We start from the raw sequence: 26,398 nt of genomic DNA on the forward strand, positions 1-26,398 counted from the left end.
TGTCGATATCTCCATTCAGTATGGGTAACGTGTTCTTGTTGTGTATGAACTGCTTTGAAGAAATGAGGAACAGAAGTTCCTGTTAAATACTGCTAAACACGCTATGTTCACGTTCCATTAGATGGACTGTAGCTCCATCTGGACAAAGATATAGATTGTTCTAAACATTACACGATGAAGCAAGCTCAGAAGCCCTTCTAAGACCATAATTTTTTAATTTTCTTATTAAATAGGTCTACTTTTCACGTGACAATCTAGGATAACTCCTGAGCTGTTTAAAATGGAAACTTTGTAACTGACACATTTGTCACATAAAGTCAACATTGGTTACAGAGCCAAACCCCAGAATCACATAACACTAGAAGCAGAGCTACATACATTTCTCTCCTAAATGCTTTTGGGTAGGACACAGAAATTGATGACTTCATGTCTGAGGTTACAAACCCACAAAGGCTGACCAAGAGGCACACAGTATGTTGATATGAGACCCAGAAGCATCAACGCGTTGTGACACCTAGAAGAACAGAAGATTCTCCTTAACCCCAGCTGCCAGTTTGCCCCTATGAAAGTGAAATTCAGTTTTTCTTCTCACACGTTTGTTTGCACACACTGAAACAAACTGAGATGCAATTTTGTTGCTCATGGGACATATATGAAACCCATATTCATCATGTGTTGGCAGTTCATCACCGTGCAATTATTGCTCGCCTGAATTTGCCTGCAGATCACCACACTTGGCGATGCTGAAGAACTGAGTGATTTTTTTCTCTACCAGCGGCGGTGTAGCTCCCTGTTAGCTTTCAGTGACTGAGGAGATTTAGCGTGTGACAAAGGCTGCTTAGAGCAAGATACAGTGAAAAACGTGTTAATTAGATGGCTTTCTTTAGCCTCCTTCCGCAACCTTTGTACCAAACTCAAGTCAGCTACCTGAACATTAGGCCCACGTAGACAGCTCAATGTGTCTTGAGACATGCTGTGGAGGTGTACAGAGCTATTTTAAAAATCTGTAATTTTATAATTTTCCTAAATTACAGGGGAAAAGTCGAGATCATTACTAAAGCACTTAAAAACTCTAAAGGTTAAATATCTGGAAAAAAATTACCAGTGCTCTTTCAAAGCCTATGATTTAAAGAGAAAATGATATCCTTTCAACAAACACAATTAAGCAAAATGTACAGAACTATGCAACTCTTCTACAATCATCTTTGCACCTGATTTAGACTTCAGTATTACTGAAAGATATTTTTTCTTCTAATGAATAATGTCTTTTAACAGATCAAGAATAATGTCTTTTATTAATGTTTCATAACTTTATGAAATTACAGAATTGCTCATATAAAACCTAAGTTTTATTTCTCTATTTCAAACCCAAATGCAAATACATTTTAACCATTATTTTGTCACTTCTTGTAATAGCCACTGCATCTCCTCTCATAAAGAGTTGGAACATCCTTTCAACCAACTCAGTGCCTGTGGTAGAAAAAGATGTAATTTGCAACAGGTTCAGGAGATGCTGCAGAACTGTGCACCCTGCAGGATGCACGTCTTAGCACACGTGCACGCATATGAGAAATTAAAGTGACAAAACAACTTTCCTGATAATGCCCTTCCATTGAACACACACACCGTAACTAGATCCAGCTACAAAGACTGACCTTATCTTTGCCACTATATTGTAACCGCAAATGAAGCATTCTGCTGAACCTATCAAACATATTAAGGTACAGATTTTACGTTCTTTCTTAGAGAAGACCATAGTCTGACCTCCCACTTAGCACAGGTCATATAACCTTTCACATAAATTAGCTCCACCCTTCCTGGTAGCAAGGAAGCTGTACAGCAAGAAGCTACAGGACCACCTTGAAAGCCAGAGGTGGTAGTCACTATGGTCTACAGGGAGGCAAGGCTGTCGTTAAGTACGTGTTACTGCCACAAGCTTAGCTATCACAGACAGGATGACTGAAAATGGCTCATAAAACAAGTTTTCCAGAATTGCTACAGGCTGAAGAGTATTAGCTTCACTGATTTTTACATTACGTAAAATAAAATGATGGCCACTGCAAAGTATAAATTTAAAATAAGTGTACGGTTTCTCTTATTAAACATAATGTTTAAATAAGGAATTGTCTTACCATCTAACTTGAAATACCTGGAGGACTTCAATTATTTTTTTTAACTTGGAGGTACAAATACCATCAAGTTAATCATAGATGTATTTTTAAAGTAGATTGCAGGATCTCACAAGAATCAGTATCACAGATTGCATTTAATCATCTTATTAATAGAATCATACAGGAACTAGGGACCAGGAGAGCACTCAAAATTTTGTCTCAAAATATTTTCAAAGTTCTGTATTTTTAGCATCCTGCAAAAAATAATTTAACAGTGCAGGATAAGGGTAGCTTCATGGTCTGAAGCCTGTGGATAGTGAAGACATTAGAAAGCCCAAGAAAATACATTTGACTCTAGAAAGAATTTGGAGTACAGTCTAAAAATAAAAGTTTATGTTCCTCTCCTTGCTTAGCAATTTTTGAATTAAACACATTTTTATGCAGTGTATTGCTGTCACATCAAACAGAATTAGTTTATAACAAGATGAGAGCACAGCAAAATGGCTGGAACATCACACCATATCAAATGTCTGAGGAAATATGCTCTTTTTTTTCCTGTGGCTATACAGTTATCTAACATTAAAAGAAAAAAATTAATCACAGTTGACGCTAATATACTGTTTATCTCTTAGAATATTCAATAACAGAGAATGCATTAGTTTACAAAAGGTGAAGATGATGATAAGGCAGAGAAGGAAAAAAAAAAAAAAAAATCACGTTTAACACAAGAAAGAGAAGTTGCCTCTGGGGAACATACTTGAGTATAGGATAGGCAGAAAAATTCACAGATATTAAATTCAAATATGCATCAAAAAGTAGCTTGACTACTGTTCAAGGTGCAGCTCTCAGCAGATACTGGAGTTGGAGTTACATAAAAGTTAATGGAAGGTTTTCTGTAAGTGAAACATACTTTGAAACAGTTCAAATTGTATGTCAATACCTTTATTAATCCACAACTGTTTGATTTCATACCTAGAAATGGAGACGGGCAACCTGAAAAAGTTTCAGCCTAACTTCTAGGTTAGCACTTATCACAGCAACTGCTACAGTGCAACCCACAGAGCCTCAATTTAATAACATGTAGTCCCATGTGTTATTTGAGAGGACTACTCATGCTTAAAGTTAAGAGACATTCAAGAGGTACTCAATATTGTGTAAATTGTATTCATTAACATCAAACTTTCCTATAACAAAACAAGTGTGCGTGCATAACTTTGTAATATCACAGCACAAAATTGTAACTATTTCTAACCATAGCGGAATAACAGTTATCAAATACCAAGACGACCCTGATTAATTTAAAATTCAGTTAAATCAATTAGATCATCTGCAAGAAGACATAGCGGACTGCGTTTAATGGATGTTATTAATCTCACAACAATTTCTTAATTTACCTTTGAAGTTACAGCTTTTATTTCAGATTTGCAAAAAGTTCTTACATGCTTAGAAGTCTGTCTAACATTTCTAATTATACTAGCTAATAAAATCTACTTTCTCTATCACTGCCAAACTTGCCTCACTTTCAGTCTTAGAGAATTGCCTTTAGAATTATATTGTTTTGTATTCTGTGTAATTAAATGTAGAGGCATCATATCCAACACAAAATCGGCATCTAAGTTAAATCCAGGGAAAGCTTTTCTATAGGTAATTATGGGCCTTTTTAAAATTACTGCTTCCATTTTAGGATTTGGAAACCACTTCTGCCTGTCTTGGTGGAAAGAAAGGGTGGAAAAAAAGAAAAATGCTTTAATTTTTAAGGAGGTGAAAAAAGGTGAATATAATAGTACGAACAGCTGGCATCAGTGAGATTGCAAAATTCATTCACACTTTGCAACTAACTCATTTCTCTCAACATGAAGACACGTATACCTACTGGAGTTTATTTTTTCAATTTTTCCTACTTTTGTTAAAGACAGATTTAGAAACAAGCAATGCAATGATATTTGTTTACCACAGTACTGTCCCTGTAGCTCCGACCCACAAAGAACAATCATTCCGAGCCTACCCAGAAAAGCACGTACCTGCTCCCAACAAAGAACCCAGCAATTTCATTGGCATACATGCAAGCAATGGATCATGTCACAAAGTTTGGATTCTTGCTGTAAAAGGGGAAATGACTTACACGATCTTCAAAATTTTCCAAATTTATCAGCATTAGCATAAGTCAACAATGAATACTATCCAGTTTGCCTGAAGCAGCGTTCAGATGAGTGAAACTTAACTAAAAAGCCCATTCTAACCACCCAGCACAGTGTGTGGACCTAGGGACCAAAATCAAAAGGCGCGAGAATGATACTGACTTGGGAAAATGTTGATTAAACAGCAGACTAACATCTAATGAACCAATATAACAAGGTATTAATACACCGTAGATGGATCAACCATATCAGGACTTCAGAAATAAAGATACTTCAATCCTTGAGATTTGCTAGCCTGAAGTCTGTGTGGTTTTGTTTGGGGTTTTTTCTGAATACTCATCCTCAGCCACTATGGCCAGTAAAGAACGCTTCTTTATGTCTATATACTTCTAGCCATCTCAGCCGACATGCTGTCATCCTGACAGACATCCCTAATAACAGGTCATGCTGAAGAAGACACGATGAGATCAGTTGCTAACAGGACTCCAAACCATTTCTCACTGTCCACTCTTTTCTTCACCCCACCGTATAGGCAAATCATTACATCAAACTGCCTGCCAAAATCTGCCTTTCTATCACAACTTGCTAAGACAACAAAAATGGGTCCAAAATTTTATCTGGTGCTATGACAAAACTTTATAGCACTCTTCTGGATTTATATTGCTTAGGTCCCCAGCTAGGCTAAATGTAATAGCTCTTGCTAACATCATCCATAAAAAATTAGTTACCTTGGTTGAAGATAATGGGGCTGAACACCTCTGAAGTTAAGTATCTTTTGTCAGAAGTACTCTCACAAAACCATATGTAAAACATGAAATTGATTCTTTTTTTTTTTCTATATATACACACACACATGCAAAATTTACTTGGCATTTGAGGTTCATGTAAAAACCTCTTGTTCTTCTAGAGGTTATAACATATTGTTTAGAGTTGGATACGTAAAGAATGGTAATTAATATGAAATTAGCATAAGTAGAAAGACAATGTCCCAGTGCCTTCTTTTTCTGTGCAATCTTGTTTCCCGTCACAAATAATAGATTAGTATAAAATAAAGAAAACAGGAGAAACAGGAACAGAACTTCTAAATAAATTGCCAGGGCTGATAATCTATTTGAAAGAAACATTTCCCTAAACAGAAAAAGAGTGAAAATGTACAAAGGCTTTTTTCCAAGTACACTTCAACAAAAAGCCTGATGATAAATTAATTCTAAAGGCAACAATGTTCAACTGACAACCATTTCTAAGCATCAGTGTACAAAGCAATGACAAACCATGATTTACAAAACCTGAAAACTATTTTCTAATAGTTTATATTTATAGATGCCTCCTTTCACTTCACGAGCCACACACAACACTTCAAATGTAGGACAGTAAGTGTCATCCAAATAAAACGGCAAAGTTGCCTTGCATTTTTTTTTTTTCATACCTGGAAGGTTTTTTTTAATTATTTGTAATGACACAGTCCCTGCTAGGCTGCCAAGAACTTAGCTATGGACCTTCCTGCTTCTCCTGTCCTCCCACCCACAGAAGCAGCAGGCTACCTTTTCAACAGCCTTAAATGTCCCATTCTGACCAGTGAGAGACTGTTCCAGTCAAGTCATTACAGAAAACACTGAGCCCATATCCTTCCAAGGCTTTTCGCAGGGGACAGAGGCATTTTCAGGGAGAGCAAGGCAAAAGAAAACTAATGAGGAGGAGGCTGCAGAGCTAGATCTTTTCACAAGCTAGTGCGTTGCCAAGGCTGTCTGAAGTACCACGTGGGAACCTCCAACCCTGGGGCTGCCCAGGACTTCAGTGAAGTAAGAGCAGTTTAAAGATGACAGCTAATTTGCACACTCTGCTTCTGTATTAGGAGAAAGTGAAATGCCTTGGGTATTATGAAAGAGCGTAAAACTTCTTGGTTCGTGTTATAAGCTTCAACACCCAGACGGCTGACACTACCAGAGAGAAGCTGGCAGGAAAGAGCTTCCTAGTCTCACCAGGAAAAAAAAAAATTTTAGAATAAAATAGAACAATAGAATAACTTAAGTTGGAAGGAACCTGCAATGATCATCTAGTCCTCCTGCCTGACCATTTCAGGGCTGACCAAAAGTTAAAGCACGTTATTAAGGGCATATTAAGATGCTTGGGGCATCAACCACCTCTCTAGTAAGCTTGTTCTAGTGTTTGACCACCCTCTCGGTAAAGAAATTTGTCATCCTTCTCTTTTGACCTGAAAACTTTATGCAAAGGATGCAAAGGATGCAAGGGAAATCCTTATCATAAGGGATAAGGAGAGCTATATACCAGTAAGCCAAAATCAAATGGCAACCCAGTAAATTTCAATCATCAATTGGTTTTAAGAATGATTATTTTTCATGCCTAAGACATTTGGGTAAGTTTTTCTTGCCTAAAAGACAACAGGGAAAAGCAGGGGCGGAGGGGAGATGCTATTATATGAGGGAGAGAGAAAAGGAAGACAGGAGTTTGGGGAATACCTTCTATGTATTCACTGTTTTTAAAAGTGTTTTGGAGTTCAACTGCCATAAACAAGGGGAAAATCAACTTACAACATGTTTGTTGTAAAGCAATTCAGTAGAAGAAACATTCCCTTGATCCAGTAAAACTTCTGTATTCTTTCTTGGCTTCAGCTGAAAGCTCTGCAGCTGCACCCACTATTATATGTTTTATATTCCCTCAGGTAAAATAGCAAAAGAAATAAGAATACATTCTAGAAAAGAAAAAGGGGAATCTCAACTCTACTCTTCCTCTCATTTTTTTGCTTTTACATAAGAGCAATTATTTTGCTTTATTATATGAAATTTGGACAGCACTTGTAAAATTAAAACTGGCTTCCAATGAGAAGTTTCCCAATTGAACCAAATTTACCAAATGGATCTTTAGCCGTGCTACTGAATTAATACCATAATACCACATCCAGCCAACTGCTTAGATTCAATTTCAGATAAAATAAAAAATAATCTTACTCAGTATTTGCAGGGAAGCCAAAAGATTAAATGTTTTCTGCTGCAGTGATTCCAGCTGTCTACCTCCACAATCTTTCAGCCTTTGATTTCCAAAGTTGTTTCCAGATACTAAGGGAAATAAATTTTGCTGATAGAAAACCTTTGCACATTATCATTAGAAACACTTCATCACTGTAGCTGTTCATTTTGATTATGTTCTTGCTGGACTAGTTACTAAAGCACAAAGAGATATTGATGACAATGGAAATAAATATTACATATTTTATCTGAAAAATAAAACTTAAAAGAGTATCTTCTTAAAACAAACTAAAAGCACCATGCTTTCCTATAATATTCATGCAACATTTTAGTGAGGCAAATGCAAAAGATCAGCTTTCTGTTCTAAAGCTCTGACAATGCCATACAGAACTAGCTTCTGCATAATGGTAAAGAAGTTACATAGGAGTTATACAAGCAACTAGCCTGAAAAAAACCCAAATGTATACAATTCTTTCAATTAATTTTAATGTCTTCTTTTTCTGATACACTTGAAAGATAAAATCATTCATTTCTGCCTCAAAAACATTTTATTTAAATAGAAAAAAATCCCTTTGTTTATATTTTTAAGTTAAAGAACTTCTAAAATGAAAACAGGAAAAAAGTCTTCACTCTTCTGCTACTCTAAAATTTAAATTTCTTCAAAGCTTCTTTTTTTTTCCTAGAAAAAAACGGTAGAATGAAAAATTGCTTGCGCTTCCCTATCTTTTAAAACTATCAAACAAGATTGGAAGAAGCAGTGCCAAGAAAGCTCACAGTTAAAGAACCGAAATTTTCTTGGAGATCTTCAATCAGGTGTGGAGGACAGAATGGTCACTGAACTCAGATTAGCAAATCAACTTTTGAATGCTTATTAAATGGAACCTCAAACCAGATGTAAAATATTCCCTGCCTTCACTGAATCACTGTTATAACAATGGATGTTACTTAGGCGATTTGAAACGTCATTCCATAAATTAAATGTTGGATCTATTAAAATTGTGTCAAGTGAAAGTGAAATCCTGATCTGACTGAAAAATAAGTAAGAAATTAAAATTCTTGTAAAACTCCAGTAAAGCTATCTCTATTCAATAGAGTCAGTGCTAACATTAATCAACAAAACCAGACTGACTGCAAAGTTTTCCTTTTCTTCCAAACACAGTTAATAAAAGGATAAAATTATAACTTCAGGTTTAGCCAGTAAATATTTTCATAAGTGATTTGAATCCTAGGTGTGATTAGTGGACACTAATGGAATGGTTTACTAGTGCTTTAAAGCTTTTAATTAATTATTAAAAAATAAAATTTAAAAAGCCAAACATGGCAAGTAAAAAGATTTTTTTCCCAATGGGGGAAAAAAACAAAACAAAACAAAACAAAACAAAACCCCAAAAACAAACCCCAAACAGATTTCTTCCTGGAAAGTTGTGGCAAATAATTCTGCCTTGCATCCAAAAACACCCAAATCATCCTGGTTTGCACACCAAGGTAAATGACAATGGTTACAGATACGTATCTTGCATCTCTTGAGGTTCATCAGCCTTTTTTTGTTAGATGTGACTAGTTCTCTTTAGTGCATTCAATTGCCTTCGACTTCTTCCAAAGCTCTATCTGTAAACTCTGTGCACTTCTCTATTTCACTCCAGGAGGGTGGACCACTTTCCCCAAGAACCCAGTTTTCTTAAGTACTCAAATCACTGCTAGAGTCCTATTTCTGACAAACTGACAAACTGATAAGAAGTCCCCCATTAGTGGGGGTTTTTTCACCCCTCACAAAAAAGCCCCAAAGGGTTGGTTTGAGGAGGGTGAGGGGTTTTTGCTCTTTTTGTTTTGCTACTGGTAGGCTACATGACTTGATTATAGTTATTTTTTTGATGGCAGCTTTTGAGGCCCAATTAATTCACTGTATTGGGTTAAAAATAAATATAGCAGAGCTCATCTATAGTTGGTGACCTGCCGTTCCATGAGTCATCTATGCCTGTGCAAACTTCCAACTGCAGCCAGGACTTCAAATTAGAAGGTGTTCAGTATTTGGAGCCTTGAAATCAAAGTTTCATATATGACCTGTTACCTATTCAAATACTTCACAAACTTCTGCTTCTCAAGGCAAACATTAGCTACTCCAGCAGCCAAATCATTCATATGAAATGATAGAGCCACGCGTACCTCTTTTGAATAGTTCCCTGCTCACTTTGTTGGTGAAAGCCTTCATACTAGCTGAAACCAACAACACAATTTAATTTAGAAATTCATGGTGATGGCTATTTGGCTATAACAACGGACAGTGCACCTCTCAAAACACTGACTCCCAGTGGAGTCAGCAGTAAGCTCTTGCAGAAACGAAGGCTGGTACCTTGTTGAGCTGCTTTGACAAGCGTGAAGCCAGGAGATCAAGGGAAGAGATTATTCCTCTCTAGTTGACCCTCCTGCAGCCACATCTTGAACAGTGCCCAGTTTCTGGGCCTCCCTGCACAGGAGACCTTAACATGCTGCAGACAGTCCAAGGGAGGGTTATTAAGACAGTTAAAAAGCTGGAGCACATGGCACATGAAGAGCAGCTGGTGAAACACTTCACTGGAGAAGTCTAAGGGACAACTTAAGTGCACATCCAAGCCACTATTTGCAGATAACTCCACTACCTAAAAAAGGGAGTTACAGGGAAAAGCGAGACAGACATAGGTGTCCAGCAAAAAGACAAGAGAGAACGGTCACAAGATGCAATGTGGAAAATTTCAAATGGTCATAAGGAAATAATTCATCCCAGGGAGAGTGGTGAAGCACGGGGCCAGAGAGGGCTGTGGACTGGAGATCTTCCAACCTGACTGGATAAGGCTCTGAGCAACTTGACCTAGCTTTGAAGTCAGGCTGCTTAGAGCAGAGTTTTAGACTAGATGCCTCCAGAGACACCTTCTGACCTAATTTCTTATACAGTTCTGGAAGCTTTTCCTCAGAGCAAGGTGGGGGCAGGGGGGGGAAGCCTGCAGAAAGAGTTAAGCTAGTAAAGCAACTACAGCAGTAACAAAGACAAAAGATTTCTTTAAAAATAATAATAATAATTAAAAAAAAATATATATATATAAAAAGTGGAACTGATGAAGGTTCAAAATATGGTAACAGAAGTGGCAATGAGAAGTCAAAAACAGTCGATTAAGAAAAATCTCCCGAGTTCTGCAAACTAACAGAGAAAGGAAATAAAAAGATGCAAAGCAGTAGAGATGTCTTTTGACACAATCATATCCGCTTTTAAAGAGTTCCTGAAAGGAACCTACCTTTGCTAGTCAGATGTTCAGCAAATTCAAGGTGGCTGTTATTGAAAGGTACACCTATCAAAATACAAAGCTTTTCTTTCTGTAGCTGTAAGATAAAGCTGCGAGTTGATATGGCAGATGGTCTCACTGAACTACATCTCTTTTTATATTCATAACGTTTGTAAGGGATATTTTACTGCTCAAGTATCTCATTCTTGATTTTAAAATAAATTTGCATAAGTACTACAAAAGGTAAGTAAGCAGTTTTTACCGCGTCGTAGTTTAGTTTACTTTCTTATTTTAGAGTACTGCTGAAAATGTAAAGGTTTTGTAAAACCAAAGAAATGGAAATTCTGAGTCCTTTCTCTGTAATCTTATGTTTACCTAAGTGATGTATTGAGAAGTGCTATTTTTCCTACACTTTTTTATTAAAAATATGTATGTCTGTTTTGGAGAACTTGGCCATGGACAAAGTTGCTTATATTCTGCAGTTATAGGAGCATGCAATACTCCAGCTGCAACTATTCTCAATGAAACAACAACTTCCAAATACAGCAAGGTGACAACTCTGTGCAAATACCATCTGCTTACCAAGAAAGAGAAACTATGCTGTATTTAGGACAGTCAGTTTCCCCACTATTACGGAGTGAGTTTTCGCATGACTTCCTGCACTGGAAAAAATACTATTTGTGGAAAATGGACTTCGCATCATATATTCATTCAGCACCTACAATTGTGAGACTGTGAAACAGCACTATTCCTTAAGTAGTTGTCACACATTTCCTGGTACCGTCCTCAAGCCCCCCTTCTTCATGAATTAAAATTAATGCAAAACCTAACCCCTGGCATGATTTTATAGAAGGTTTACAATGCAGATTTGCATTAAACTGAGAGAAATTAATGAGAGAAAAATAGGAAGAGAAGATGATAATGAATCGATAATCTCTTTATAAGAATAACTTCTCATAAGGCATTTATTAAAAAGTCTCACGTCCTATTCTGACTAGTGTATTTTCCTGCATTGGGAAAAATTATTACCACAGATATACATAGCAGGGTTAGGACTCTCTCCCTTTCCCAGTCTCTCAAGTCTCTCTTCCCGCCATACCTTTACTCTTTCTCAGTGCAGCCTCTTGGATGAGAAGCATCAGTATTTCAGTCTCTGTCTGCTTCCTTAAAGCAGTGTGATAGATTATTTACCTACTGGATGCCCAGATTACTGGATTATTTAAAAAAAAAAAAAAAAAAAAGGGGGGGGGGTGAGGGGGGGAAGAGAGAGATTAATCAGGATCTTCAGATTTTTTTGACCACTATTAATGAATAATATGTAATTTTTGGTCAGGTTCTTAGCTACGTTTTCTTGTGAAAAATGACAAGTAAAAGCATATTTTACAAAGCTGAAGAGAATTGGACCATCAGTGCTGTGGTATTTTAAAACTCAGACAATTTGCAGGCAAAACAACAGGCAGTCTGCTCTCAGCACCCTAGAGCTCTACTGTGCTGTTGATAGATGCTGAAGTAGTTCTCATCAAATGTATTAGTTTGGTTCACTTGTTAGCATGCAAGGACCTCATATGCAGTTATAATCTTATTACCATCCATGATGCCAGTTCTTAGGCAAAAAAAAAAAAAAAAAAAGTGAAGTCTTATTAGCAACATATAATGAACTGCTCACATTTAGAAGCTCAGGTGTCCAGCAACATCTAGAATTACTTGTGAGAAAGCTTAAAATAGTAATGCAGATTTGTATCTGCTACCCAAGATATTATTAAGCGGAAAAAAAAAAAAAAAAAAATCAAAAAATTGGTAACTCAACAATTACTGTGTAGCATAAATTACATCTTCATCCAATAGTTATAGTCAATTTTTAGGCTAGAGTATTTTACTGTGACTTCAGCACTCAAATGATTAGCAAGTATAAAACGAAATTTTATAATTAATTCAACAGAATCAGTGAGGTAAACCTTGTGTTTACAAAAGATAGATCATTACAAGAAAAATGAGCACGTGAAATGAAAAGCAAAACAGCATGGGAAAGAAAGCACTTAACCAATACCACATTAATACACACCTTCTAGTGGAAACTGTATTAAATAACCATCTAATAAACACAAAGAGGAAAACATGAATGAAAGCAGTAGCAACAACAAAATGGAGTGCTGCCCCTCTCCCCTCCAGCCCTTCACCTCCTGAAAACAGTGAATTTCAAATGAAGAGAGGAAAAAAAGAAATGGAAAATACCTTAATGAAGCTAAAATAGGCTAATGTAAACTAAAAGGCTAAAATCTCTAAGCTAAAATGTATTTTTCATAAGAGTATACATTTTGAGGATATTCTTGATGAAAGCCATGAAATGTTCTGGACAAAGCTGCTGCCGGTTTGAATTCAGCTGCCATCGTTTGCTTCCTCATGGTGCATTAATGCTCACATAATTAATGTAAGAGTGATGGTTTAAGAGTCTAGCATCTCTTCACTGATAGCTGCTTCCTTTCTCTGAGGTATGGACACATATACCGGACATATAAAATATAAATGTACATCTGGCAGCTTAACAAGCACGTTGGAGATGAACTAAAATCTCATAACCATGTAGAAATGGGCTATTTCAAGGCCCCAGTGTCACTCAAGGATCCCCAGATGAGCGCAGAGTAAGAAAAAACTTCACATATTCAACAGTGAGGGGCAGCTACCAGAGCTTCAACCTTCCTTCCAGCTGCTTATTCTCTCCCTACCTCTCTGTAAGTTATGAGAGGGCTCTGATAAGCACAAAGGAACAGGTACCTCTGATATGCTCTTCCTAACGGCATAGTCTTCTACACAAAGTACTGGAAAGTTGAAAGGTCAACTGGAAAACCTGAAAGCTGGGATGTGAAGGGAGGAAGGTGGTAGCTTGATCTCTAACAAAAGAATAAATTATATAAATACCGTGGTCACAAAGAATGACCTAATTACAAAAACCCCACAAACAGATATTTGCATGGTAGGGAAACGTAGCAATAAAGTCTTGTCCCTGGTGGAGTGGTGGAGCGTGTTCTGTCACTTCATCACTTCAAACATCTACCATTTCAGGCCTCAGTAGAGGTAACAGAATAAAACCACTAATTTTCTCTTGGTTCTTCTCTATATATCCTATCTGGTATTTTTCTGAACACCTCCAGCATTACCAGATTAGATTGTCTAAGCATTCAGAGAACAAAAGAGAGAGGATCTACCTTAAACCTTCGATTTATAAGGTACTTCTTTCACAGTATTTCCCAGGTGACCAGACACCAAGTGAGGTAGCTTTGCAACCCTTCTGTAACTTTCCTCTTTTTAGCTGCCTAGTCATGAAGTGGTAACACTACCAACAGAGCCGGACAGAAATGCTCAAAAAGGAGACACTACAGCAGCAAGTCCAAATTTTCATGGGACCAGAATTTTCTTGAAATTTGATCAACTCTTACAACTAGTCACACTAACACAGCTTTCAAAACAGCCTATTAAAATTCCAGTAAAAAGAAAGTGACTGGCAGTAGAAACAAGTGAATAATTATCAAAAACCAGAAAGAAAATTAAAATCATGATACCCTAATTATTCCACCTCTGCATAGCATTTCAAATTGACATCTTAAAATTCGTTTCTCCTGGGAGCTTCTGTGTGAACAAGAAAAGTGTTCACGGTTAAAGTTGGAAAATAAAAAAAGTGTTATTACTTCTTAATTTTTTCCACAGCAGCTTTAAAAAAGCCACAGCTTCAGAGTTTCAGGAGGCAGGGGGGAATATGTCCCATTGATGTACTCTAAACTATGAAATCCATCTTTTTTTTTTTTTTTTTTTTTCCCTTCCTTTAATTCATGGACAAGCATCACATTACTACTTCTTCTATTATCTTTTTTACATAATGATTTTGGTATTTTTGAACTAATTGTTCTACATTCTAAAAAAAGAAAGACTCTGAAAAACATCCCCAGTGCTCTTTTTTTATGGTTGAATTTTGAAACTTATATGGCATACAGGAACGCCTGCCTAGAAGATAATAAAGAACTGAACAAAAAATAACAGCCACATAAAAAAAATATTCACTGTTTTGAAAAAAAACCATTGTCTATACTGCTCAGTGTATTATAAAGACGACTGCCCATTTTAATGAGACACAGTTGTCATCTATTCACAATATTAGATCTGGTAAGCAAAGAGCACAAACCAGTTTTAATATTCACCTTAAAAAACATCGAGTTTCCAAGTGTTTCTCTCTCTTTTCCCAGATCTCTCACTTTTTCCTGGAATTTTACACAGTATTTTGTCAAGAAGTCATGCCCAATACTTTTATTAATTGCAGTTTTCATTAACCATCCTTACCAAAGACATTTATTCTTTTTTTCCTTATATTACAAGGCTTTCAGAGCAGCCCAAGGTTACTCTCAAAAAAATTTAAAACAGTTGCAGGATTGGAGTGATGATTGTTAACCTCAGACAGAATTTAGCACTGGTAAAAAAGCTTTTCTAATTTAAAGGAATATTTCTTTTGAAGGCATTTGTCGCTTTCGCTTTTTAGCTTGTTAAAGGGAAAAAAATTGCTGAATAGCCAGTTTAATCAATTTCTTGATTCCTTGCCTTGCCTTGTTTTCATTCCAGCCTGTCAAGAAACTTGGATTCCTTCTGCCCAGGCAAAAAAGTCTGACAGCAAATACCTATGGATGGCCATAGGTATGAAATTAATAATTTCTAAGAGATCATATATGAACTAGATGATGGCACTCTTAGGTAACAAGCACAGCTTGCTTCTTTGCAGTTCACTCCTAGTAAAAATACAGAAGCGATGCAAGACATGAAGGAGGCTTTTTACCTGACCAACTAATAACACTTCTGAGAAACACAACAGCATCAGGAAGCTCTAGGGAAGTCCCATGTGATCTAAAGCGAAGTTTTACTTTCCAAATCTCACCAAACTGATCACTAAGTCTAATAAAAGGCAAAACAGTATAAGATTATTCGTATCACTAAATAATCGCAATGACTACAGTACTACTACTCTTGGATACTAGGCACTAGACTTATCTTCCGTACAATCAAATCGCAAACACCTCCGAAACCAAATCTGTGGCCCCTCAGATAACCTACTCCAGAACCAATGTGCCAGAACTGGACATAAAGCTACAAGTGGGAACCAAGATGGAAAACAGTCCAGACTGACAAACAGATCTAAACCCTTGTTATTAGGATACGAAGCATCATTTTTCTTTCTGAAGAAAATCTTTTCAGTAAAGTACCAGCACTTATGAATGCAAATTTCAGAACACTTTGTTTATTCCTTAGATTGAATACAAGTCAATCTCATGTTTATTTCTAGATTTCCTCTAATATAAAATAATAGAAAGTTGGAGATGCTCCTTTCCTACAGTACAAAATAACAGAAAGTTAGGATTGCTCCCTAACGACACACTATATTTAATTCAGAGTAACATCCTAAAACGTAGTTACTTCATGCCTCAGCCTTGGAAAAACCTCTGACAGTCCAGAAGATAAAGATGAGGAAATTTACGTGGGGCCAAAATTTGAAGTATTGTTCTCACCTCATTAGCCTGTTCTCCTTATCATTTTGGAGCATGACTAATACAATCTTTTTAATTCCTCTTCACCCACTACTCACATTTGATAATGAGATACAGGACACATCATTTCTTATTCATAGCTGAACCCCATAAAATCAAATCCAATCACAATCTCGGGTACATCCATTGAAATCCCATTGTTATCAGTGAGAGTACGTGGGGCTTCTGTGCAGACTACATCCATAAAAATCTTTATGACAAAGTTTTATTTATGTTCAAGTATACTCAAGATAATTACCAAATCAATCATCATGAAATACCTTTGAGTCCAACCACGTTTCAGGAAGGACTGCAGTAATGATAAGTGCTTTCTCATGACAGGCTGTTTTTCCACTCCATTTTTCCATTTTATTTAGATGCTGGATTTCTAAAAGAGCAACTTCAAAGTCCTGCGCTTCTTAAAAGTGTGAATTATTAATAGCAACATGGTTAAGCTCCTGTGCATTATTCATTTATTCCTACCAACTATTTGTGCTTCTGAAAATCCTTCTCCTTCTTTTTTACTGAACCCTATATATGGCAAGGCACTTCACAATAGCGAGAGCAATGCATTGGTAGTTGCTGAATAGACAGCAGCACCTGCTTACAATATTGTAATATAAGCAAACTGCAGTGCAAAACATTTTATCTGAAAAATCCTTTCTTTTGCAGATTAGAAAAAAGTTTTGTAGTGATTGTAAAACGTCGATCCTAAAGCATGTTGATTCCCTTTTCCCCGATTTGGTTCCTCCCCTAACAAGTCTCGTACAGTCCTCAAATGCTCTCCCCCTGCATCCCATAATGTCTCCCGTGTCCCCAGGCAGGGACAACTCAGCCTGCGATGCGCTGCAGAGAGTTTCTGCCAGCGATCCCTGGCTTTTATACCTTCTTTAGTTTGCAGTTGCTTCAGTGATCTAGACACACTATCTATCAGTTGTACTCAGGAGGCTTAGATGACTTACGATGATGCTTGCAGCTTGCCTAAGCCAGAATCGTGGGCTAAGTCTGGGTGTAGCCTGAACTGCACCATAACGAACGCATCTATAAAAGAGGTAACCAGCAATCGCTATTCAGGTCTAAATTCATATTTTTAAGAAAGAATTAAATTTTCTGGTGAACACAGACTTGTTTTAAAAAAAAAAAAAAAAAGTTTTAGATATTTAGGGTAAGCTTTTTAAAGTATTGGAATGCATTAAATTCCAATACCTTGCAAACAGCGTTAGGTGCTTAACTCCTAACAATTACTGTGTTGTTATGCATCTAAGCACAATTGAACAGAGTACTTGCCTGCGTCTGTGCAAAATCTTTTAAAAAATCTGATTGCAAGTGATTCAGAGCCCCCCAACTGTGACAGTGTTCAGTGGAATTGCACCTAAATAGCTTCAAAATGACAACCTTCCTCTGCAAAGGATCAGCCTTCAGAGATGTACAAGTGTTTATTGAACGCTTAATTCATATAAAAAGTAAATTTTAAAAATATATAAAAATATAAATATGCATCTCTCTTCTATCTTTAACTGTATCAGCAAAATGGAAGTTTTCTGAGAGGAATTCAGGTCCCCAGGCCTCTCCACTGAGTCTGTTCAAAATCCAGCAATATGCATTACCATGTTTCAATTTTAGGTATGATGCCAACACAAAACCAGAAACATTTTATGTGAGAGTAAATGGTAACGCATAGGTCTTGCATTTTTCTTTCAGCTGAAAGATCCAGCCTCCGCAGAGTATTCAGACATACGGATTTTGCATTCAGGTGGTACCTGAATTTCTCTCTCTGAAGTGTTTGGCTCTATACGTGCTTACATTCATTGTTTTCCACACACTCACGGTATCACCTTCTTTGAAATGTGAATATCATCTGTCTCCGTAAGTTACTTTGTCCCCTTTTCTTTTAGCAAGTCACTTTGAAATCAATACTCAGTGCTGAAGCTGGTGCTGCTGACATGGCTTTATGTGAAGAGGGTTCTGTTGAGCTATCTGCAAATCCCCAGTGTACAGTCCTACTTCAGCATAACCAGCTAAGGAGCACTGCTAACACATAGAAGACTGTTCCAATATGCTCAGTCTGCTTTTGCTACCTGGTATTGTTTTATCTATCCATCTACCCACCCACCTACCATTTCTGTGTCTCTGCATCAATACTCACTTTTCTATGTTTGGTGGGTTTGGGTTTTTTTGTGCTCTAAAAATTCTCCCCTGTAGTCTCTCAACTCATTCATAAATCTTCAAAATTCTTAGGATTGCCTGCTTCTCCTAGCATTTTCACTGTTTTAATCCCCTTTGCTCTTTTGTCACTATTTTCTCATACTATTAAGCTACTTTTAGAATAACCACACAAAAAAGGAACCTAATGGACTGCTGCAAAATAGCCCAAATATAAAAAGGGACTTCCTCCCCTTCCCCCTCCCCCCCCCAATATGTGATTAATGGTTCAGGAAAATTAATTCATTAAAAGTACTACCTCCACTGGTTTACTGAAGCAGAAAGATAACAGAATGCAAATATTATATACAGCAGACCTTCTGGCTTAGAAAGGCATACTATTGAAGTTACTAAACAAACAAACAAACAGTAAGGAGTAAGGAATTTTTTAAGCAAGAGTAATTCTACTGAATCAGACAAGCAGTGAATAGAATATGACATTTCAAACATTTTCTAACTCCAGAGCTTGCCATCATCACAGTATTTATCTGGAGCATACGTGACTAGCTACAGCTCTTCAGTAACTGTGATGTGCTTATGAATTTTTCAACGCAGATTTTTTCTAGCTTCCTTTGTTTGTGTATCCTTCTTGAGCTACCAGCACTACACAGAAATCCAGTAAGAATCACAGCCAAGAAGCAAGAAAACCCATGCGTCTTCTTGTCCTAGGTTGTTACTAAAGGAACAAACAAAAACCATACCAACAGTCGCAATCTGTTGTCCAAAAGGGGTTTCTGCAGATACTTTTCACAGGGGATGCTCTTCAAACTACACTTCCTTTTCCTGAGCTGCAGAGATGGAATCTAATTCAGCATGCTTTCACGGTTTCCTTTTTTCCTCAAGAGACCCTACCTTTAAGCAGATCAGTTACATCATAATGTTACTATTTGCCTGATGATCGTATATTTGAGATGACCCAAAAGTATAGCTAAGATATCAGCTTCTTCAAAGCCCCACTGAAAATAGTCAAATGGATTGTGAATTAAACTGTGACCTCACCAGTCAGACAAATGAACAATCCCTCACTTAAGTAATCGCACTGGCTTCAAGCCCTCACAAGCCAGATGATAACCCAAATTGAGGCAGACTCAGAATCTCATTCTGAGAAAACAGTGATGAATTTGCATTCATTGAGGCTCAGAGTTGTTAAAACATATTGCTGTACACTGTAGCTTAGTTTTGAGTTACACTTGTCTCCGATAAATAATCGACTGTAGCATATGCTTTAGGATATACAGACCTGAACTAATTCTCGAACAAGCTTGGTAAAGGGAACTTAAGATTTGTAACATGCGTAATCCCATGTATGATGCCTTCTGAAAACCTCATTGCATGTCTGACTCAAGACAACACAGATCCTCTCTTCAGCTTAGACAGGCCCAAGCAGAAAACAAGGGATCTTCATGTTGCTCAGCAAGCTTGTGAATTTAGAATAGTTAATTTCTGCTATCACAGTAGGTCTAAAATATGAATGGCTATTTTTTTCCTTACTTTTCAGTGGGGGAAAATAAAAAGACGTCATTACTTTTCCAGTTGCTACCTAGCTGGCTGCATTGCTTGGTATGCAAGGCTCTTGGTACTGTTAGTTAAGACAATGTTTCAGTTTCTCATGGTTGTTGGAGCTGTAAAATACCTTAATCACAAAATATGTTGACTACTGCTAATTTTATTGCAAAACTTTTTAACAGAATCTGGTATATCGAAGCTACTATTACAAATATTCAACAGAATTTACACTGGCAGAGTTGTTTCATTTATCATCCTCATTTAGCAGATTTCAAAAATGACAAAAAGCAGAATAAGCCTACCAAAATATGAAGGCAGAACTGAAACTTGCAATTTTGTGGTGATACTCAATGAAATATAAATGGTAAAATAAGAGTTCTAAAGAAAATCAGCGTTGGCAGGGGTTGCCTATTTTAACGGGTCCTTACTGAGGAAGTTTTGAAAAGCTTTGGAATAGGTACAAGGTTTTTCCACAGATACTACTATATCAAGCTATACTTAAATCAGAACGTAGGAAGCTAATGCCCAGACATCTTACCAAAGCATTGTCAGCTGTACTCAGATAGCAGAGTTATGCGACAAATCAAAAATTTCTGATTTCCTCAGCTTTCTCAATTAAAATAGTCATTCAGTGGGAAAAAAAAAAAAAAAAAAAAAAAAAAGAAACAACATTTAACTTATTTCTACGGCACTCATGCACCTGCATAATATAAGGTTTAATATGTCATATTTAATGATTATTTTCAATGAAGCTCTATATTTTATTGAAGTTACAAACAACAAGAGTATAATCCAGAATAAAAAGACATCATGGACCCTTCTAAGGTGTCTGACTGAAAAAGGTGAAGTGTATCTTAAGTTGTGCAGCTGTACCACACAACAGAAATAAGAGCAAATATAGCCAGATAAACCTCATTAAAAATTGAGCCTTGCTTTTCAGTTCCCTGAAAGAGCATTGGAAATGGCACTATTTGAATACAGTATCATTTTAAGGGAGTGTACTTATTAATAGCTCCATTGCTGTCAGCATTCGGCGTCAAGATGAGGATAGCTTTGAAATTTTCTGTACATGTTAGTGCTTTTTGGAATACAAATGAAAGAGCTGAGCCCTCAAAATTCCTTTACCCATGCTGACAGGGAAACCTGGTCTTTCTGATCTGGAGAACAGCAGCGAAGAGTCACAATCTCTCATAAATTTTTGCATGACAGAATTGCATCTTCTACTAACTTCAGCAGTCTCTTTGGGTTATTAAGCTTCCTAGGTCCTCTGGTGCCACTAAAGTATCAAACACCCTTGGAGAATTCTCCACGAGAATCTTAATTACAAGTCCAAGTTTCTGAATACTGAAAACTCTGGAGCGGTACAAAAAACGTGATCTTTACAAATCCTTGTTTAAACTCAAAAGTTAAACGCAGATTAAATTCACAAATTTTTTTATAAAGAATGCAGGTCATTAAGATCTTAAAATTAAAGCAAAATAACAATAACAAAAAAAGCTCTACTCTACAACAGCAGTGGTCCTCTAAGTAACTCAAAGCGGCTTAACAAGACCAGTTAATGAAGTAACGCGTGCCCCTACGAAGGGAGAATGACTGTGGCTTTTTAAAGATTCTAAACCCAACCCTCAATCCATCTACACCATTTTACAACTTCAGATGGCCAATATATAAAATGAAACAAAATACTTGGCACTGATCAGAAGTTCAGATCTAGGAATATGCTTTTTGTAGAGATACTTAATTTGTTCAGAAGTCACGCAATTTTGAGATAAATCCCTTGAGAAGCTAAATCAGCACTCTCATCAAAGACATAATGCATATTGAAGTTGCTGAACTCCTTCCTGTCCCATTACGCACCTTTAACAGGAAGCATGAGAAGCATCCCAAGTTAGCCACTGTTTTTTAATCTGCAGTCCATGTTCCTAAAACTCATACACCATGCTAAAAGCAACTCACTTTTAAGGCGTAAACATATTTTCTTTTTCCCAGCCTTGAACTCTTTCATTAAAAAGCTTTGATGGGGTATTAAAAAGAACAACAATAGTCAAAAAGCACCCAGCAGAGTATGCAGGAAATTGCAGTCTGTGTATCAGGACTAAAATCCTAGATATTCAAAATTTTAAGCATCGTAATTGCCTTGACCTAGACCCTAAACGCGGGTTTTACTTTCCGTCAGGCCAGAAACATTCAAACCCACTCACCATCAAGTATCTGTTAAAAGAAGAACCTCTTGCAAATTAGGTTGCCTTTCCTTCTGAAGGATGTAATTTTTCAATAGAGCTCCCTAATAAAACAAGCAATTGCTTAGCACCAGTCCCGTACCCATTACAGAAAACACAAAGTCTACCGTAAGGCTACCTACCATATACTTATGTCCTGCATTTAAAAGACTGACAATTGTGACTGAGATCAAATACCAAATCCTAATGAGCTGTCTTTCCCTGGAATCATTAAACTACAAATTTTGCACGGAGATGATCTTTGTTCTCTTTGGCATTATCTTATTCTTATTTCTCCTTGCTGAGTACTATTTACTTAGCAGTTTTAAGCAAAACTGTGTATTAATGTCTGAGGATGGAGATTTTTCTTTTCTATAGGATGGTTGGAAGAAAACTGCTAAAAAAGAAACCTTTCTTCCCTTTTCCTCTGACATAATTCTTCAGAAGCCATAGGTTGCATCACCTTTTGAAGAGGTAAAAAGTATAAAGGTATATATTTAATAATAAAATTTTTATCTTTGAGAATATTCCTGAGGAAACTAATTTCAGAAAAAGCAGTTTCTGCCACAGCAGAGGTTAAAAATAGCCACAAAATGCTATACAGATGGCTCAACAGATCTAACACACTACTGTGCAAAGACACAGATTAGTCTACCTCTAGGACACTGCTCTTTTTGATAGGCATACTTTCAAATACAAGTAGAACAACAAAAATTGTGGGTGTGAAGAAGAATGAGATTCGTTTTTTCAAAACTCTCGCTGTCTTTTGACTCTGTTGCAGCTTTTGAAAACTGAGGGTTTCACTCTGCATACATAATCTGAACAAAGAGCAAGACAAAACCATGGTGGCACATTATAACGGCAGCCTCCTACTGTGAACGCCTCCTCACTCTGTCAAGAAGGAAAAAAAGAAAGAAAGAAAAAAAAACCCAAAACAAAAAAACCAACACCCCCCCAAAACTCTAACCAGAGGCAAATCCTTGGGATATAAATGCGGTTTTTCCTCTTTTCTCCTCCCTGTTGAAGATTCCTAGACACCCAAGAGACTGGAGAACTTGGTCCTGTTCCTTCAAGCCTCGTGAAGACAGCTTTGGTACCAAATCCACTACTTGTCTCCTCAGCTAGAACAAAGTGCTCAGAGTAGGTAAGGAAACAAAATGCTCTCTAGGCCATTCTATCTCCCATCTTAAAAGTTACCTCTCTTCAGCAAGCGAGTTCGAATATTATGTTACGTGGCAATAAGTACAATAATAAATTACCTGGCTCTGTTTCTAAGAAGGTTAAAATTAATTTCTGTTTGTTTTCATGAACTATTATCCTTAGTGATTTATATCCTGTATAATTGAGAAGCCACATAAAAATAATGCCCTTTCCATCCCCCCAAAGAAATGAAGCTTGGTCTCAATGCAAGTGAAGCATACAAGGAACAGCTGTGATGGGCAGTTGGCCATTTCATGAGGATTAACACTGATTCTGTAAAAAAGGGAATTTAGGTTACTGTTTTAGTCAAAATCTCAGCTACAGGAAGTTAGAAATGACAGTAACTGAAATCTTAAAGTAGGAGAGTGATATAAAACACCAAATTTGAAAAAACTACACAAAATGATGTGATGCTCTCTGCTGCCGAGAGATCAGTGCCTATGAACTTCAGTGTACCAGACTCTCAGCTTCTTTTAAATACCTCATGATTAGATGATGATTTCTTGTTTATTATTTATACTTGCTTAGCTTCTCTATAGCTTTTTCCCCAAGATTTCATGCTGTCCTCCCTCATCCCTAAAAGCTGTAGGCTGAGAAAAACAGAAACCGAACTCATTCAGGTGGATTTAGCACACATCACACTGCACATGAGACGTTAGGGAAAGCGATACACATACTAGTCACTGTTGTACAGGCTCCGTAGCTCCATAAGTGCATCCTCTCTCTTGCAAAGCCTTATGACTGGCAAGATACCTTAATCAGGATTTCTTCAGGAAGAAGGAGAAGAGAACAACAATCTGCTTCTTGATAACTGGCAAAAACTACTAGATTATTATGAAGTTCTACGACTACCACAAACATTCAATTTCATAAATCACATGGTGTAGCTTGGTTTCAAGCAACTAAATTTCAACCCTGAACTTGAATATAATGAAGTTAGGTTTTTGGGTGTTGGTTTTTTTTCTTAAAAAGATTATTACAGAACAGCTGAATAGCTCCTGAAGGGCTTTGACAAGGACTCTGGAACTTGCTAATCACTACTGTAATGTAAGAAATATTTTCTTATGAAAAATTAAGCATTAACAGTGTTGCTCCTAGACACCTGATGCTTTTATAAATGTATCTATGACAGTTGAAAAAAAAGATTTTTTTTATACTACTTAATTAACTTTGAAACTAAACTAGACATTTTACAATTTGAAACAGCACTGCTCATTACTGCACACAAGACAGGCATTACATGCAAAACCTCTACAGCAAGGAGCTAAATTTATTATGGAATTACCAGAATGGAATAAGTGCTCTGAATTATTTATTTCCCACTAACCATTCAAAGAGAAGAACTTGAATGAGGCAAAATCCAATAAGCGACCCCATGATTTATGTACGAAGCATGCCATATTAAATCATAATTTATAGCATACTGTACTCTAAGAAAAAAAAAGAGTTTGTTAACAACTACAACAGCAGTAAGAGTGCAAGGGGATGCTCATAACGAAAGAAATCTTGATTTCATCTTCTGTCAAAGTAGCATTAGAGAGAGAGGGGAAAAAAATGTAGTAAAAGCATCAGTTCCAGGATCAAGAAAAAAAATAAAGTTCATTGTGGGAATTACCTTTTTTCTACCAAAAACACAATAAAGGTTTTATAGCGATGGTAATCACAACTGAAAATTTACCTTTGTATTTGTTGACCAGCAAAAGCTTTTGCTTTGCAATTAAAAACCCCAAACAAACAAACAGATACCAGGATTGAACCGAAGTACACTTGTAATGCCAGAGCCGCCTTCCCGCCCCCCCCCCCATTACCGCGATTCTTCCTTCTCCAGATTTATACTTGGATAACAGCACGATACGAAGACTAAAACCAGAAACAGCAGCAGCAAACTCCAGAGGGTGAACGACCTGTCCACATCACCCGCGAGGACGTCACCGAAGTCACCTGTACAACAACTAAAAACAACCAAGCGGTACCGTTTCTCAGGGAGAAAAACTTTCCCGCCGAGGGAGCGGCTGGCGGGGACCGGGGACGGGGACCGGGACCGGGGACCGGGGCCGGGTCCCCTCGGCCCCGCCGGGGCGCCGGAGGTCGGTCGTCTCGCCCCGCCGGGCATCCTCCCCGTGCGCTGCAGCCTTATTACCTGAAAACCGGTAAAATAGCCGAAAGCATCAACGCGCCTCCGGAGCACAACCCAGGCTGTCAGCCCGCATGCGGACACACACACACACGCGGCCGTGTGTGTCGGCATCCACATACGATGCACCTGGCACCCCCCTCCCCCGGGGGCGTCACTTGCACCGAAACCGCAGCGGGGACGCTGGAGGCGGCGTGTGTGTCCCCTTCCCTCCCCGGGCAGCGGCGCGGGGGCCGCCCCGATGACCGCCGGAGGGGTTTCTACTGACCTTTCTGCTGCCTAAAGGACTGGATGGAGCCCGAATGGTGAACCATCTTGGCGGACGGCAGCCCGCCAGCTGCCAGCCCGCGGAGCGGCGGCGGCGGGGCGGGAACGCAGCGGCGCGGCCTGGCCCGCCCCGGCCCAGCGCGGCCCGCCCCGGCCCGGCCCGCAGCCCCCCGGCGCCGTCGTTGCTCAGGCAACGGGCGGAGCGGAGCGGCCCGGCCCGCCGCGCCGCGGAGGCCGAGGGAATGGCGCCGGCGAGCAGCCTGGCGGGGAGAGGCGGTAACGCGGGGCCCGGCGTGGCGAGGGGCGGGCTCGGAGCCGGCGGCTCCCCTCACCCTCCGGGGTAGGGGAAGGGAGTGAGCGCCGGCCGTCCCGGAGAGGGGAGCAGCGGGGACGGCGCCCGCCCTTTGGGCGGGAAAGTCTGTGGGGGGCCCCCCCTCACCCCCCGCCGCTGTGAGGGGAGTGCCGGCCCGAGCCCCGAAAATCCGTCATCGGGCGGGTTTTATTGTTGCTATTGCCTCCCCCGTCACCCTTGTCTGTCCCTGACAGACAGCAGGTGTGTGACCGGGGAGCTGAAGGGAAGCCGGGCACAAATCGCACCTCCCTTCCATAGCAATAGGCGCGTTTGCATCTAGGCGTTGTGGGTGCAGCTTGTATTTCAGCCCCTCCAGCCCTGTCGTCGCACCATAAACCCGCCTTGCGTCACCAACTCTTTTTCCCATATATGTTATAAAACTCACAGTCTTAATCTTACTGGAGATAGCTTTTTACAAAAAAAGGCACTAAATCCCACATTCAAGGCCTGATGTCGCCCATTTCTTTGCT

General features: G+C 38.4%; 1 protein-coding gene across 1 annotated transcript in view; it reads right to left on the reverse strand.

Moving 5' to 3' along the window:
• ANO3 (anoctamin 3) overlaps nucleotides 1–25,652 on the reverse strand; it is a 147,478-nt gene extending 121,826 nt beyond the window's left edge. Inside the window, exon 1 of the mRNA XM_049820662.1 lies at nucleotides 25,578–25,652. Within this exon, the coding sequence (XP_049676619.1) occupies nucleotides 25,578–25,623 (46 nt within the window). The 5' untranslated portion in view covers nucleotides 25,624–25,652. The remainder of the gene's footprint in view (nucleotides 1–25,577) is intronic.
• Nucleotides 25,653–26,398: the final 746 nt, after the last annotated feature.

The sequence above is a fragment of the Accipiter gentilis genome, chromosome 17 (assembly GCF_929443795.1).
Source record: "Accipiter gentilis chromosome 17, bAccGen1.1, whole genome shotgun sequence".
In the NCBI taxonomy this organism is placed as follows: Eukaryota; Metazoa; Chordata; class Aves; order Accipitriformes; family Accipitridae; genus Astur; species Astur gentilis.